Source organism: Barbus barbus, assembly GCF_936440315.1.
Source record: "Barbus barbus genome assembly, chromosome: 5".
NCBI lineage: Eukaryota > Metazoa > Chordata > Actinopteri > Cypriniformes > Cyprinidae > Barbus > Barbus barbus.
Window position 1 is genome coordinate 7,407,697 of NC_136733.1, and position 18,443 is coordinate 7,426,139.

The window sequence follows — 18,443 nt, forward strand, 5'->3', positions numbered from 1 at the left end:
TGTTCATTTACCTTGTTGGTTTTGTGAATTTAAGGTCCCCTTGTTTCAGTTCACTTTGTCCGATCTCATCGGTGTAATAGTTGTATGTGGTCTGCCTTCTCTGTTTAGGTATTTTTTAGTGTGGATTATTAAAGAACCTTATCTTCTTTTTTGTGTGCTTTTAACAGCCAAGTTGTGACACCTCTTCTGGTTTTGTTAATTGCTGTTGCATACAGCCAATGTACATTTTATTTGTGTCTTTTGCCATCTTGATTTGGAATTGACAGCGTTTGTATTAACCCCAAATTGCTTGACAGCTACGATCACCTCACTAGTTTATCTTTAAAATAATATCTGCACATCCCCAGGAACAAGTTTGAAAACTACTGCTGTAGCCCCACGATAAAGCTGTACCTCCTCTGCTCTTAATGAACGAAAGCAGACAGCTAGCATGGACATGGTGTTCCTGCCTGCAGATCCCCGGCCAAGAGAGAGTGTTAACCACTAGTGGTTAGCTGAGGTAATGTCTGTCTTGCCAGGCTGTTCTTTAGCACAGCTGGGGTATTGGCATGGCTATTGCCAATTTCAGTGTGGCAAAATAAGGGACAAGGGACTTTTTTTCTTATTTAGTCTTATATTTGAGGGCAAACTCTTACATTAAATGGGCGGATGTGAGCATTGGCATTACGTTAATTAGAACTAAAAATAAATATTTATAAAAAATAATTCAACCCTTACAATCTAAACCAATTCTCATCAGCAAAGATGCACTGATGTAGAGAGGGCTAGTATTTTCTACATAATAATACATGTGTATGTAAATGTATCTCCAAAGACTTTCTGATCAGCATTTATCATAGTTTGAGTTGTGTTTAGACAAATTATAACGTTGGCTAACACCATGTTGATAATTGCACCTCACTGTAAACACTCTATAAAATATACCCAAGCATTCAATGTACTGCCGTTTTTACTGCAGTTTTCTGAAATAAACACTAGAGGCAGTGAAACACCAACAACTTTTATTCCTTTTTATTCCTTTCCACCGAAATGTTTGTCTCTCATAACCAGCTCCATATGTTTAGCTTGTCTGATGCATTAAATATGCTTACTAGCACACCCGGTACAGCATTGCACTTGTAATGTGGAGTGGTCATATTTATTTATTTGTTTGTTTATTTAACAGGGACAATACACTATGCATTGTTACACACAGACAACCGATGCTGTGTACATAAGGCATATAGCATAAAGCTAGTTTGCAGCCGTCGTCTCTGTATGTTTCTTATGATGATTGTGCTTGTTTCTCATTTGGTTTTGATTTTATGTAAAAGCCTAAACAGAGTACAAATAAACATATATACAGATTACTGTGTGTATATGTTGTACATATTGTCATACCTGAGCCCATATGCAACTTTATACAAAGTCACAAACATAAAACGTAAATCAACCTGCATACAGAATGAAAATGTAAACTAAACCAGCCTGAATAAGCCTGTGGTACGTACTCAGTGTTCACATTGCTGTAAAGATTTCAGCTTTGTAGAGAAAACTGTGAGTTCTGATTGCAACTAACAACAGGCATGATATTCCATAGATGTGAACCTTTTACCGAGAAGGATGATTGACCCACAGTAGTTCTGCATATACGTGTCCCATGAAACAAAAGTCAGGACAATCAACAAAGAAGCTCAAAGTTCCATAAAAGCAAGCTAAAATATCATGGTTGCTTCCCTAGATGAGTTTTTTTTTATCCCACATTTGCTTATGTTAACAGTATTAGATAGGTTTAGATTAGCGGTTACGTTAATTTTAAACACATTAGAGCATTAACATTTTTAATGGGTCGACAATCTCAGGGTCACAGAAAATGTCAAAGCATACAGAACATAATTTAGCACAATCAGGAGTTCATATGAAAATGCAAAATTGCTGTGTTGGAGAGTTTTTTTGTTTTATTTTTCTTTATATTTTTACACACAGGATTTGGCCAAAATAGTGTATATTTATTTTTATTTAATTTTTTTAAACTTTCATTAATCACTGTAGATTTGGAAGCTTACAGTTTTGCTAACTTTCTTAAACCTATCCAATAATTGCATAAGGCAATTTGCATCCAATTATATCACAAAGAACCAAATGATTGAGTAAGCATTCTTCTTCATACTAGCACTTTAGCAGTATCTACCCATACAGTAATAATAATATGTACTCCTACGGATGGGCAAAGGTGTCTTTTTGAGGGTACTGCGCAGTGTCAAGCTGCCGTACCTCAAAAGGTACACTTTTTGCACGTTTTGTTCTGAGAGTACATGGAGTAAGGTTTGAGTCAGCCCCCCTTATACCAGTCCACCTTAAAGTGCCTGCACTGCTCTGTAAGGACATACAAACGTTTGGAAACATGCAACTCATGCAACTTTGATGTCCACACACACAAGCCCAAGGGATTCATTGCACTGTGTGCAGTGAACGGAAGAGCGGCGGCACAGAGGTTTATATGCCGAACACGTGCACCGTAGACCTGGGCTTTACATTGAGATTCTGACACTGTCAAACCCGATGTCAGATCTCCAAGTGCAGACTACAGATTCTCAGTCTGGACGTAATCGCTCCACTGTGTAAATGTAAGTCGTGTCAGATATAGCATGCACGTCTCAGCCTTAATTCGTCCAGGTCCTAAGCACCAAAGCAGATGTGGGTGATCATTTTGGACATGCACGTAGATTTCCTTTCTCGGGATTGTTGACTTCTTTTTACTGTTTTTCCCCTTTAGGATTGCTCTAGTATGTGATAATTACTAGCAACCCCCCGAAAAAGCCCCACGGGTGGCCGCTTTCCTTCTTCCCAGTCACGGACCAGACTATTGATTTATTCTGATTATCAAAACATACAAAGATAGCATTTCGAGCCAAACCTCATGCAGAAACATCAAACAGACTTTTCTTCCCCCTGCCTTCTGCCGTACCTATCAAAGCCTCTTATTTCCCTTCACTTTTGCACATTCTCTCAGCTTAAAGCTGTCAGGGGGCCTGCGAAATCTGGCTCCACTTGTGCATTCCACTCATTTTTGTGTCAATGTGAGGGAAATAGACAGAGAGCCAGGCAGCGTAATATAGATAGTCAATCTTAAGCACTTCTTGACCTCTTGTCACTGCTAATAGTGCGAAGAAACAAACTGAACAGGTCTCATGCGGTTCCGATGGACGATGCAAGAAAACCCGGTTAGCTTGTTCTCCAGCAGTTGTATTTATTTTAGAAAAAGACCGCTTTAAAAGTGTCATTTAGCTAATCGAGGCCCGTGCAACAGGGGAGACGCTTCAATGTGTGAATGGCATCGCTATACGACACTTTCGATACAATTAATGTTTAACGCAAAACAGGTGGCCTCTTCTGTGTGCACGGGTTCAAGCAAACGGAACAACTGAAGATATGTTCCATAAATTAATTCAGGCCAGGGCCACACATACGGTAAAATCATAACAGCTCATGTTTACATAATTCAAGAGCCTGAAGACAGAAGGCCATAGTTTCATCCTGTTGTTTTTTTTTTGTTTTTTTTTTTCCTAACCAAATATGTGTACATGTCCAGTGTGGTTCTGATGGATTTATAGATTTGCAAAATAATCCCACTTGCAAGATTGCAGTTGTAATTGAATGTAGTAGGTAAGGCATGATTCTGTGTGTGTGTGTGTATATATATATATATATATATATATATATATATATATATATATGATTTAGTGTTTACCAGTGTTATTTTACTATCATTGATATATTTTGTTGATATTTTCTGCTTTTATTCTTATTTTAATTTTAGCAAAAATAGTTTGCTTTTGTCATTTTTGTCAGTTTTTTCTTCTACAAGTCAATGTCGTTTTAGTAAGTTTTTTAGCACTTAAACTTAAACTAAATGGAATGAGAAATATTGACTTGACTGTTAGCTGAAATAAAATGTTTTCTTTTTTCAGCTAATCTTTATTTAGTTTCAAGTAATGATTTTGCTAAATGCAACAGTTATTTATTTATTTTTTAAAGCCGTAACAGGAACGTGACTATTGTAATGACAATACATGTACTATAATTACTATGTTCAGATGAGTGCATGTGTTGGGTCTTCCTTCCTCTTACCAGTTTATATATTTTTTTTCTTTTTCTTGATGATAATTTTTTTTATTTAGTAATGCTAACTTCTGATAAACTCCAAAAATGTACCTGTACATTAAATTCAATTCAACTTTTATTCCATTTCGCCGCCGCATCTCAGATTTCTTTGAATGAATCGACTGAGGCATGCTGAGCCATCAGGGTCATCCATGGCCTGGGTGTCGTCCCGTATAGTTGATACTTGGTGTCTATATAATATGGACCATCCAAGTGAAAGAGGGACTGGAACAATGTTGGTCAAGTGAACCCATAAGACTGCTTAACTAGCCAGAGGCGATGAAATAAGCAGAAAGGACTCTGGCCTGCAAGGCAGGGACGTCCAGATTGTAATACCTTACAAATGTGGACGGCGAGGACCAGCCGACCGCCGGGCGAGGACCAGCCGACCGCCTCACAAATTTCCAAAATGGACACCCCGCTAGACCATGCCCAGGAAGAGGCAATGCCTCTGGTGGAATTCTTTGCTTTGTAACAGGGCGACCTTTATCGCGGTTACCGAAGCTGACAAAAAGCTGTTCTGATCTCCTGTATGAGGCAGAATGCTCGATGTATACCCTCAGGGCCCTGACGGGGCAGAGCAGGGACAATTCCTGGTCAACCGTCGAAGGGGAAAGCGCAGAAAGCACTATGACCTGAGCTCTGAAAGGAGTGGAGAGCACCTTAGGTACATAACCCAGCCTTGGTTTCAGGACGACCTTGGAGTCGTTAGGCCCGAATTCCAGGCAAGCAGGATTGACGGAAAAGGCCTGTAGGTCTCCTACTCGCTTAACCGACGCCAGCGCTAACATCAGAGCGGTTTTAAACGAGTGATCTGAGGCTCGTGGATTGCAATGCTTCGGGGGGGGGGCCCTTAGTACGGTTGGTAAGTCCCAAGGTGGAACTGTACAAGGACGCGAGGGGTTAATTCTCCTGGCACCTCGTATAAACTGGACCACCGCACTATTCCTGCCCACCGATCAGCTAGCAATAGGGACATGGAAAGCCGCTATGGCTGCTGCTTAAACTTTGATGGTGGATGAGGAACACTGTTTATCCAGCATCTCCTGCAGAAACGAAAGAACCACTGATCATCACATAGAATGTAAAAAATGTTGGAGGACACGTCTCCGCTTCCTTCCATTATAGAAAAGTGAAGCCAAAACATCTCAGTATGGCCGCTGCCATCTTGAGTAAATTATGTCATTTGGAGCCCGAGTCTACGCAGTAGAGATTCGTTTGGAGACAGAGTCTGTGCAGTAGAGTCATGAGGTGGAGCCACGGAATCAAACTCCATCAACCATAACGACACGCCCCGTTTTTATAGCATCAAATTACTAGCTAAAATCAAACTTACCACAAAAAACGAACAACTGAACATATATCAGCGTGACAATTATCTTAAATGACCAAAATCATATTTTGGAAAATTGTATTGGAAGTGTAATTAATTTTTTTGTTATGACTCAAGTCCCATTCGTTTATATGGAGAGGGAGGGGTTTATGACCTCTACTGCAGCCAGCCACCAGGGGGCGATCAAAGAGCCCGCAGCTTCACATTCCAGTATGAGTGAGACACACCCGCTACATCAGAGGTAACCGGATCTAAGTCGCGGTCTTGGCACCAAGCCGAGAAAATAGACCATTTCAGAGCATAAAGGTATCTGGTAGACGGGGCTCTAGCTTCTGCCATAGTGTTTAAGACACGATCTGGGAGGTCGAAAGGCTCCCGTTGAGCGGCTACACATACAGGGCCCATAACTTGGGCCGTGGATGCCACAGCGTGCCGTTCGCTTGAGAGAGAAGGTCCCATCTCAAGGGAATGGGTCACGGGTCTGCTTCGAGCAGCTGGAATAACTCCGACACCCACAGCTGGTTCCTCCAGAGGGGGACTATTAGACGAAGCCTGTGCCATCGTTCAACTGACTCGTCTGAGTACCTGTGGTAGCAGAGCGATTGGAGGGAACGCATAGAGTGGGAGGCTGGGCCACTCGTGGGCCAGGGCATCCGTGCTCTTCGTGAAATAGATTGGGCAATGAGAGTTGTCTTCGGAGGCAAAGAGGTCTACTCGAGCTCTGTCAAAGACTTCCTAGATTTTCTGAACCGCGAACAGGTGGAGCGTCCATTCTTCTGAGGAGACGTTGTTCCTTGACAACATGTCTGCTCCATGGTTCATTTTGCCCGGCACATGCGTCGCCTTCAGTGAGTACAGATTGGTCTGAGCCCAAACAATAAGGTCCTTCGCCAGCATGCAGAGGCGCTTCGAGACGAGGCCGCCCTGGTGATTTATGTATGACACCATGGATTGTATTGATATGCCACCCCTTCGAATGCGAATCTCAAGAATCGTCTGTGATGGGGGGCTACCCGGATGTGAAAGTATGCGTCTTTCGGATCCAGTGACATGAACCATATTTGCGAAAGGATCTGTTTCAATGTGATCATCCTGAACGACCTTTTTACCAGGGCGTGATTCAGGAGTCTGAGATCTAGAATAGGTCGCAGGCCACCGTCTGTTTTGGGGACGAGGAAGTAGCGGCTGTAGAAGCCTGACTCGCTCTGGGCTGGAGGAATGATTTATATGGCTCCTTTTACCAGCAGATTCATCACCTCTGCGCGCAGGACTTGAGCGTCCTCACTGCGCACTGTGGTGGCAACCACAGCGCGGAAGCATGGTGGTCTTCGAGCGAATTGGAGTGAGTAACCTCGTCTTGTCGTAGCCATTACCCACTCTGACACATGGCCTGCCAGGCCTTGGCCCGCGTGGCAAGAGGTCAAATAGGCTCTAAAGACTGGCTGCATAAGGGCAGGGTGGTAGGCAGAAGAGGATATTTGCTCTCTTTTTGATGTATGTGTTTTATTTTGTCCGCTATCACAGCGGCCAGATGCCCAGGCGCTAGAGTGGGCCCGTGGGGAACCAATAACACACTTGCCTTTGAACCCAGAGCTGAGCGGGGTGACAAGAGGCACATTAGAGGCTGTTTGCCGGGTGGTCCAGTGGTAGCGAGATTCGGGTCCCTCCTCTTTCTGCTTGGATGATCAGGAGGACTTTTGAGGCGCCGGATCCAAGGCGATCTTGGGACGGGGTCCTTGGCGCTTCAGGAAGGGCTAGTGTCTTGCCGAGCGGGAACGCCCTCTATCCTGCCGATCCTTAGGAGGTCGGGTCCGGGAGTGACCAGCGTTGGCTTGGCTTGGCTTTGTTATTATTAAACATGATATAGAGCCAGATGTGTAAAAAGTACTCAAAAATTTTACTCAAGTGAAAGTACAGATACTCAGTGAAAATTTTATTCAATTAAAAGTGCAAGTATCTGGCCAAAAACACACTTGAGTAAATGTAAAAAAGTACAACTTTAAATTGTACTCAAGTATTAAAAAAGTAGAAGTACTTTCTTTCTGACAGACATTCAGAAGTTTGGTTAAAGGGAGAAAACGAAGCAAATTGCAATGGCACAGGTCAAACACGTATATATAGTGCAACAACAACAATTAAAATGCAGCGCAGCGGAACAGAAGAAAAAAAATACTCCATCCTTTCTACCCTCATGCCATCCCATATGACTTTCATTTATAAAATGAACACAAATTAAGAATTTTAGGAAAAAAAATCATATGTATGGAACATACAAAAATGACACTTTAAAAACACAAACTGAATATGACAGTAACGTATGCAACCCCTGTTAATGAATCACTGTCGTCTTAAGTGAAATGATAGGCATATGTAAGAAGGATACAAATACTAATATTTTAAACTTGTCCGTCGTGTTCACTTTGTGTGGGTTCTGAAGTGGTTCTGTCCCCTTACATTATCTGGACTAAAAATATTTGCTTGTGTTCATCTTAAGAAAGAAAGTCATAAACATCTGGGATGACATGAGGGTCAGTAAATGATGAGATCATTTTCATTTTTGGGTGAACTATCCCTTTGAAGAGCAATATGTGATGCAGAGGCTAGAAAAAACATCCCACACAGAAAAAAAGAATGTATTGAATTAATGAGGAGAGTCATAGAATTAAAACATACAACATTAAGGTTTTGAAAGGCCACTTTTTTGTGTGTGTTGTCTATTCAACGTCACTGTCTGACAGGATAATTACTCTTTTAATTATTTATTTGGGGCTTTTAGTTTTATTTTTTTTGTTTGTTTTGTTTTTTATTATTAAAAACAATATTTCCACAAAATTAATTGTATTTAAATTCTCATCACTGATTTTATTTGCACTTACTCTTGTGCATTCAGCTAATATATTACACAGCTAATGGCTCTATAAATTCAGAACAAATAATGAATAAACATTTTTTGGGATAATGCAACCTTTTGCAACCTCAGTATGCTTCCTCAGATTTGATGGTGAACTTTTGAAGCCAGACATTTACCTGATGAAAGACATAACTGAAGTAGAAATATGTGTGCTTGATGCATGGAAACAATGATCATTGGATCATCAGGCACACATGTTTGAGCTTCCGTTTACCATATTTAATGCATAAGATAGAATAAAAATGTAATGTACTTTTCAAGATTAATTAAAATTGTAAGGAGTAAAAAGTACTGTTTTTTATTCAGAAATGTAATCAAGTAAAAGTACAAGTAGTCAGTTTAAATTGTACTTGAATAAAGTACAAATTCCCCAAAATAATACTTAAGTAAAATAATCATTTAAAATTACTCAAGTATTTTACACCTCTGTATAGAGCTTTAATGTTTTAGCGCGATTTAGCCTACCGGACATTTAATTTTGAACTGCTGTATTAATTAATTGATTTTATAAATATAGAAAATTTTTGCTTATAATATGATTAATCAAATAAAATAAAAAATAAAAAAAGATATATAGATTATCGAAGTAATTTTTAGTTGCAGCAGTCTATGTTTTCTGTCATCAGGGCCTCACACAACCTTTTAGCATATGGCACACTGGAATATTTACTATGCTTTGTTTTGATGGTCAACTTCAAGGGAGGCATAAGAGAAACATTCTATCATAAGCAGCGTGGGCCTCTTGGATGAGAGGAAAATATTCACACATTTAAGGGCATTCCATCATTGGGATTATTCAACATGGACCTTTTGCAGTCATAAGTGGACTTACCATTTCGTTGTTTTCCATTTCATGAATGTCAAGTTTCAAAATATACAGAACTTCTTGAGACGTGGGGGGCACAAACTGAAAGCAAAGGGTCTTTATAAAAAGACATCTTGGCTTGGGTACTCTTGAGGTGTTGGAATGTGAGCGGGAAGCTTCCCTTATATACAATGTACTTTCTGGGAAAGTGGCTAAATCATTCGTTCGTTCAGTCCCCCCTTTCAAGACCTCCCCTCCGTTGCCCATTTTTTACTGTTCCCTTGGGACGCACAACCCAGACACATTCTGTCTTTTTGATATGTATTTTGGAACGTGTTAAAAACTGATGTGAGCCTACGACGCATGTTCGTCTAGCTCCAGAGTTGCTAAAATTGGAGGTGTCATATGTTGTTTTTGCTGCTTGCTTTTTTCTTGTCCGCTTTGCCTCTTAGGTCGTGCTGGAAACTGGATTTAGCAAATGCCTATATTTTTTTTGTTTGTTTGTTTGTTAGCTTGCTATATGCAGGGGATAAATTATCCTCTAATTTTTTTTCTAAAATGCATGATTTTAATTACTCTGTAGAGCACACAATTTGTTTTTCTCATTTTATAAAATGAAACTAAATGGTGGCAATAGCTTTCAAGTGAAAATCATTTGAATGTATGCACTAACATGATAGACTGTACGTACCAAACAAAAATGTGCCTTGAAATTGGACACTTTCACAAATTTTTAAAAGTAAAAAAAAAAAAAACTAAAAAAAAAAGGTTAATACTTAATGTTAATGTTAAAACTTACATTAAATGTTAACTGAAATAAAATAGCATAAAATGTAAACATTTTATTTTGGGTATTTGCCAAGGCATAATTTCTCATTTTCTTTTAGCTTTAGTACTTGAAGTCCTAAAATAACTAAAACTGAAATTAAAATGTATTTAGTTATTCAGCTAGTTGCTGAATTGTCATACTGATCTCTGCTCTTCATTTCTGTGTTTCTCAGGAGAGGTTCTGAGCCTCATGGATGATCTTTTCTCGGGTCTGGGTTCCTCGTGTGTAGTAGTGGGACGCAGAAGTGGAGAACATCCTCACAGTGTGATCTACTCTCTCATTTTCAAGTGCCTGGAGCCCGACAGCCTTTATAAGTAAGAGCCACAGCAAACATGGATGTTGATTAAAAAAATAAATAAATAAAGATTGAAAAAGTCCTATATTATCAGCTCTTCATTTCAGTGAAATCTTCTAAAACCTTGGAATATTGTGAACATAATCTTAGCTAAAATGGGTTTTTAAGCACAACATGCAGCAAAGTAACAGCCCTGATAATATTCATTGTCATTAATATCTTGTCATTACATGAACAAATGAGTTGCATAATTTTAGTGAATGTTAAAATGTTTATTGCTGTCTCAACTTAAAGGAATAGTTCACAAATTAAAAAAAGTGCTTGAATTTACTTTCAAGCCATTAGGCCATCCAAGATATATATATATATATATATATATATATATATATATATATATATATATATATATATATATATATATATATATATATATATATAATATATATATATATATATATATATATATATATATATATATATATATATATATATATTATTATTATTTTTTTTTTTTTTTATCAGAACAGATTTAGATAAATGTAGCATTCCATCACTTGCTCACTAATGGATCCTTTTGGAATGTTTTGGACTGTTTTCTCTTGTAAACCGTGCTTGATCTGTGCATATTTCTCTCCTGATTCAGACTTTTTCACTGGATAAATAAATATAATGGACTCTATCTGTTTAGCCAGAAGCAACAGTTTGAAGTTAAAAACATCATAATGGTGGATTTGTTTCTTACAAACAAACGTGCAACTTTTGGCTTCATAAGGTGTTAATTGATGGACTGGAGTTGTATGGATTACTTGTGGAGGTAACACTTTATTTTAATGAACCAGTTCTCACTGTGAACTAGTTGCAAATTAGCATGCATATTAGAAGCATATTGGCTGTTTATTAGTACTTATAAGGCACATATTATTGCCTTATTCTGCATGACCATATTTTAGATCCCTTAACCCTACCCCATACCTAAACTTAACAACTACCTTACTAACTAGTATTAATTAGCAACAAATTGAGTTTATTGAGTGAAAACTCTTAGTAGTAAATATATGTTCCCTAATCTAAAGTGTTACCCTTTTGGATTATTGTTATGTTTTTATCAGCTGTTTGGACTGGACTGTCATTCCAATGGCACCCATTCATTGCAGAGGATCCACTGGTGAGCAAGTGATGGAATGCATTTCTTCAAATCTGTTCAGATGAAGAAACAAACTCATCTGAGTCTGCATATGAAAATGAAAATTAGCTGAAAATGTACTCACCTACAGGCCCTCTAAGTTGTAGATGGACAAACACAGATAATCATAAGCATGGCTCAATCATGAGATCTGGTCTGTATAAACTGTTTATTGTGTTTGATCCGGTTTTAAGGACGGCACACTTGGTGTTGCTTGATGATCCTGCCTTAAAGAGAGTCATATATTTGCTGAGAGTGACGAAACGCTCCAAAGATGGTTTGGGTGTGCTCTATGCAAATTATTAACGTCGGGCACTCTGACATTCATTTATAATACTCCAATTTATCATTATTACAACAAGGTTAAGAAGTAAAGTAAAGTCGTGACGTATTGTCAAGTATGGTGACCCATACTCGAAATTGGTGCTCTGCGTTTAACCCATCCAAGTGCACACACACAGCAGTGAGTAGTGAACAAATGCACACACACACACACACACATGAACACACACCCGGAGCAGTGGGCAGCCATGCTGCAGCGCCCGGGGAGCAATTGGGGGTTCGGTGCCTTGCTCAAGGGCACCTCAGTCGTGGTATTGAGGGTGGAGAGAGCGCTGTACATTCACTCCCCCCACCTACAATCCCTGCCGGCCGGGGACTCGAACCCGCAACCTTTCGATTACGAGTCCGACTCTCTAACCATTAGGCCACGACTTCCCCTGCATGCATGTGATTTAGGGTTCATTCATTCATTGTGAGAAGTCTAGTGCATTTAAAGGATCCACATACAGTCACTATTAGTTGTTATTCGATTTCTTCCTTCTGATTATATTCAGCCATTAATTTTTTATTTAATTTTTGATGGAGCTTTAATTCAATGATGTTGCAGTAAAGAGTTTCTGTACAGGGTTGTTTTAAGTAGGCCTATGCAAATGCTACTGTTGATGTGACTACATTGATTCTGTATATAGAATAATAAGAAAAGTAAAATTGTTATTTTAGTTAACGTATAATGGTTTTAATATTGTTGTTGACATTTTGGTTTAATCGTTCACAAATTGTCTTTGAGGTTATTCACCGTTCGGCAATGAAGACATGGCGACAGGAGGAAAAGCAAGAAAAAGCATTGCTGTGTCAATGTCTTCCCATTTTCATCATAAGCAAGTGTGACTCGACAAAAAATATTTGCTTTGGTGGCGTGGCATTGCTGTGCCATATCCTGTTTTTGGTGCTCATTCAAGGCAGATATTTTATTTGTTTGGAATATGACTGTCTCTTGTCTTCCTTTTCATGGGGGAGGACTGCAGCTGAGTCTTATTAACATCTATGCATTGTGGACTCAATGGCACCAAGTTTAGCAGTGAAGAATGACAAGATCACACTGAATCAGATTTGAGAAGAAGATCACCCATCTTGTTTTGTTCTCCTTTATTTTTCTTTCCATAAAAAACAAAACTCACACCAGGAGAACTAGCTGATGATGTTGATTGTCCTCCCGTTGTTTTTCTTCACAAGTCAGGTTTGATATCTTTCGAGTCCCTGTGAGATCTTGTCTCACTGTGAAAATTATACTACAATCATCAGGTGTGTGTTTGGAGGATTATAATGTTAAATGATGGTTAAAACTGACAGTTTGATTACGTGCACCCGAGGGGATATAAATAGATTTACATTCAGGTTACACCTTTGTTTGAAAGGACGTCCAGGCATGGCTACAGTACGGCATTAAGGTGCAGCATCTCGTTCCTGCTTTTTCAGGGAACAGAGTTACAGTCAAGTAACCCGAGACGTTCCCAATCAAAAGCTACTCTCGATGCTGCGTTTCAATGCTTAGGGGAACGAGAATACAAACGGCGCCACACTGGAAGTGTCTGGACCACTCAAGGTTGTGTAGTGTGTGCGAACAAAGATTTTAGAGCTCTCAGTCACAACGTTTGGATGTTGACTCAAGGACATGCAAGCCCAGAGTAGCAATGGAGATCCAAAATATAGAATCTGACAAATGTGAGAGGGCAAGTCTGCCGCATCACCCACTTGCTGCAAGGGGACACCTCTTGCCAGAGCCATAGAGGATGCAACCCCCCTGGCTGAATGGGCCCTAACTCCTAGAGGCAAAGCTTGATCGCACTCCTCATGGGCTAGGGCAATAGCATCCCTCACGCAATGTGACATTTTTTGTCTAGCATATTAAATGCTGTTCCGACTTACGCCACTGGAAACGCATCTGAAGAGCATGTACTGGACACAGTAAGTGAAGTCTTTCACCAGAGTATGCTCTGGTGTCGTGTTGTGGGCAAAGTCTAAGCAGGATGGTGAGACAGGCAGAGCCTGCAAATCCCCAATTCTCTTTAGAGAAATATTAGCCATTAGAAAAAAACATCTTTAGAGTCAGAAACCTGACAGGCGCTGACTCTAGTGGTTTGAAAGGGGTCAAAAGTGGTTTGAAAGGCCAGACCCTCAAGCACTATGGCTAAAGGGACTGACGCTCTGATGGGTGGCCACAACTGCTTAGCTCCACGAATGAAGCTGGCAACTAGAGGTTGCTTTCCCACAGAAACCCCGTCAATCAGAATGTGAAAAGCCAAAATGGCAGCCACATAGACTCTGAGAGTACCAGGACATGTGCCTGAGGACAGTTTCTCTTGCAGGAACTCCAGCACTGAAAAGACTTGGCAGTGAACTGGGTCTGCATGGTTTGTCATATGCCAGCTTTTGAAAATGCGCCATCTGAGGCCATAACTTCTTCAAGTGAAGGGAGCTCTAGCACTTAGAATAGCCTGTACTACATCGGCTGGAAGCCCAGCATCTCTTAGTTGGTCCCCTTCAGGGGCCAGACATGAAGGTTCCAGAGCTTGGATGAAATACTGTACTCTGCGCCTGAGTTAGGAGATCTCTCCTGATCGGAATCGCCCACACTTTGGTTGGCCAACAGGGTGCTATCAGGAAGAGGCGAGACCTTTGTTGACAGACCTTGGCCAAGACTCCCAAGAGCAGAGCAATCGGGGGAAATGCATAAAGGTGCAGTCTGGACCACATATGGGCCATCGCGTCCAGACCCAGGAGAGCTGGAGGAGTCTGAGAGAAATAGATGGGAAATTTTGCTGTCTCCTGTGAAGCAAAGAGGTCCACCTCTGCATCGTAAAATCTTTCCCAAATTTGTCTGACTACTACAGGGTGGAGTTTCCATTCCCCGTGTGTCACAGCTTGTCTGGACAGCAAGTCTGCTAACACATTCAAATGCCCAGGAATGTAAATCGCCCTTAGGGAGAGGAAGTTGTCCTGTGACCAATTAGGGGTGGGAATCTTCAGGCACTTCACGATCCGATTTGATTCCGATTCTGGGATTCATGACCCGATTCCAAAACGATTCTTGATTTACATTATTTCCCCAATTAATTATTCTGCTGTGCAAATACATATTTACAACTTTACATCTAGTTTCTATGCTTTTTGTTTATAGTTAGAATCTCTGTGTCAGTACTGCCATCTTAAAAGTAGGGGTGTGAATCTTGGTTTCACGATTCAATATTACTGCATATGGCTACATTTTCATTTATTTTTATATCAAATTTATTTTGTGCAAAACTTACTTTTTATATATATAGCAGGCTACATTTTAAAATAATTATTTAAAATAAGTGTTCTTTAAGTATCTGAAAGTTTACAGACAATAGTTATGGGTTTTTCTATTTTTTCCTCTGCATTATTACTGTTTGATTATTACTGATGAGATCATAGACAGTGGCAGCTTTAACAGGCTGCATTCAGACTAATGCACATATCTATTTCAATATATCAAATGCTGTGTCCTTCTCTGAAAACTTAACTGACTGTTTACATCAATTTTATTTAAAAGTATTCAAAAATGCAAGTGCATTTAACCGTAGCCGCAATCGAGCTTCAGGACAAACAAACACAAAGCGCACGTGAAAATCTGTCAGTGCACGAGTTTCATGCATCTAAAATAGTACTGCATTCCAACCGGTATAAATGAAAGCATATCTAAAGTAAAACACGGCGGGTGGAAGCACACACTGTCAAGGAATGTGCATGTGTCTCACAGCGCAAATTCTGTTGTGTGTGTCATTAGTATCTTGCGACGACAACACACGCCTAGAGTGGGACCCAAAGTCAGAAACCGGGGTCTGAACTACATAGAAAGGGTACAAATCCCCTGGCACGTAACACTTATCTGCCTCTGGAGATTGGCCCTTGGATGAAATCCCCTGGCTCTGAGCCACAACTGAAATGGTCTCATGTGCAGTAGGCTCAAAGGTACCACCATGGATGCAGTCACCTTGAGACCTAGAACCCTTTGAAAGTAATTGGCAGTAACTTTCTGGCCTAGCTTGATACTCTTTAGGGTGTTTAGAATGGACTCAACATGTGCAGGAGACAGCTGTGCAAATGATCGAATGATCATCATCCCATATATCCCATATAACCCCTAAATGCATAGTCCTCTGGGAAGGAGAGAGAATGCTTTTCTTGGAGTTGAGTCTCAACCGCGAAGATTTGAGATAAGCAAGGACGACAGCCCGATGTTGAAGCGCAAGCTCTTTAGACTGGGCCAAAATCAGCCAGTCGTCTATGTAATTTAAAATGCGGATGTCCTGGAGTCACAGAGGAGCCAGTGCTGCATCCATTTTGTGTATGTGCGGTGTGACAAGGCTAGGCCGAATGGAAGAACCCGATACTGGTAAGCTTCACCCCTGAAAGCTAACCTCAGGAACTTCCTGTAATGTGGCAAGATTTCTATGTGAAAGTATGCATCCTTGAGATCAACTGTCACAAAGTAATCCCCCGATTAGATCTGAGAAACATAATTGTTAGCATTTTGAACTTGTATGCTCTGAGTAGTGGTTTAAGCCTTGAAGATCTAAAATTGGATGTAACATCCCCCCCCCCCCCCCCCCCCCATCTTTTTTGATATCCAGAAAATACCGGCTGTAGTAGCCTGACTCTTAACAAAAACTTAACAAAAGCTTCTTCGTAATGCTTTGCCTCCCGGAACCTACTAACGACTGTGTTGACAGAGCTGCCAAATAGGCCGGAAGGTGAGATGGGGGCATCAAGGAGGAATGCCCAGTCCCTCTCCTTGATGGCCGTGAGGTTCTGCCACAGGTGCCTCTCCGTGGAGACCATAGCAGCCATTGAACGGCCATCAAACGGTCACACGGAGTAACCCAGCAAAGTTCGGAAAACGCCTCCTCGTCCAACTGGAGCATCATTATGTAGCCCTCTGCCTTTGAATCCACAATAGTCAAATAATTCTACGTCGATGGCACAAAGACACGGGATGAGTAGGGCTTACTCCATAAACAAATTATCTTGTCATGTAGATCGCGAAAGAAGGTTGCGTGACTGTCACTGAGGTCCCTCCCCTGGCCACCTGACAGAAATCTGTCATCCAGCTTCGAACATTTGGGGGTCTCATGCTCCTGCAGCCAGTCCAGCTTTAATCTGTTGACTGCCCGAGTCACCACCTCAAATTATGTTTTATCTTCGCGAGAGGAGCACTCAGCGGTGGCGATATCGATCTCCATCTCCGCAGAGGCAAGAGATGAAGTGTCCTCCACTCATTCTGAAGAAGAGAGAAAGGGACGGACCAGTCTCACGTGCTCAGCCAGATCGACACATGACCCCCGTGATCTTAACGAGGGAGTGATGGCTCGCTCCTCTTTGAAGAAAGCAAGCCGTGCGCAAAGCACTTTGATGGGCAAAACATTGCAATGCTCTGATTCTCTCTTGAGCCCAAGAGCAGCATACTCTTCCCCCAAACACTTAAAGCAAAACTTATGCGGGTCATCCTCTGAGATGAGCCTCGAACAAGGAGGCACACATCTCTTAGCGGACTCCCTCGACATAGTCATGTAAGTAAATAATTATTTTCTTTCTTTTTAACCCCCTGGTGTTGAAGCCCGTACCAGTGCGGTCTGTCTCGTATTTTCTTAATAAGCGCGAAAAGAACTAAAAATTCAGATTTGATCTTACAGATAAAGCATCGTTTGAAACTGCAAAGGGTCTACTTTTATTTGTGTATAGTCATAATAACAACAAAACAATGTGCTTTTGTAAAATAATGAAAATAAACAAGGTGTGTTCTCTGCCATCTCAGTCTCTGTCACCTCTTTTCACAGACACAAAAATAAAACAACATGAATCTTCGCCGAATATTCATGTTTTATATATATATATATATATAAAACACGAATATTCGCCTCAAAGACATGATATATATATATATATATATATAGAGAGAGAGAGAGAGAGAGAGAGAGAAAGCAAGCTTGAAATGTCTACTTGTAAATGAAGTAAGTCACGTCCAAAACAAATATTCTGTAGTATATTTATTTAAATATTAAAGTATATTTACGCATTTAGCAGACGCTTTTATCCAAAGCGACTTACATTGCATTCAAGTTACAGTTTTTACATTTTATCGAAGCCTTTTTATTGAAAATGACAGTCCTCAGACACATCATCTCCATCGAAGACTTCACCGTGGTTTTTTATTTCTTCTCCCTCATCCATCTCTTTCAGCAGGTCAGCCTGGTATGCTTGCAACACCACCATAGTGTGCAAGCAACCTCCAGCCTGACCCGCTGCTGTGTACGCATTACCCACCAAAGCCGAATAAGACCTAAGCGGCTTGGTGGGTAGAGGCGGGCAGAGTATGGCTTATTCCATGATCTAGACACCTCAGTGTGCAGATCGGGGAAAAAACAGCAGACCCCAGCACAGAGGCGGTGACTTCGAACATAGGAAGCGTTCATCAAGCTTACTCCTGACGCTCTTTCTCTGCTGGCCAGTCAATATATAATTCAGCCACAGCTCTAGTCACCACCACTCCTCAAAGAAGACAGACTGTGGTGGCAAGTCCACAGACTCGTCTCGTTCAGTGCTCTCATCACCCCCCTCCTCAGAGGAAGACAACACGAGCA

At 40.7% G+C, this 18,443-nt stretch overlaps 1 protein-coding gene across 1 annotated transcript in view; it reads left to right on the top strand.

Annotated features, from left to right (window-relative positions):
• Positions 1–18,443, top strand: part of LOC306869424 (astrotactin-2-like) — a gene marked incomplete at both ends in the record, with an annotated part of 458,741 nt that overhangs the window by 419,373 nt on the left and 20,925 nt on the right. The window contains one exon of the mRNA XM_079416194.1: positions 10,194–10,335. Within this exon, the coding sequence (XP_079272320.1) occupies positions 10,194–10,335 (142 nt within the window). The remainder of the gene's footprint in view (positions 1–10,193; positions 10,336–18,443) is intronic.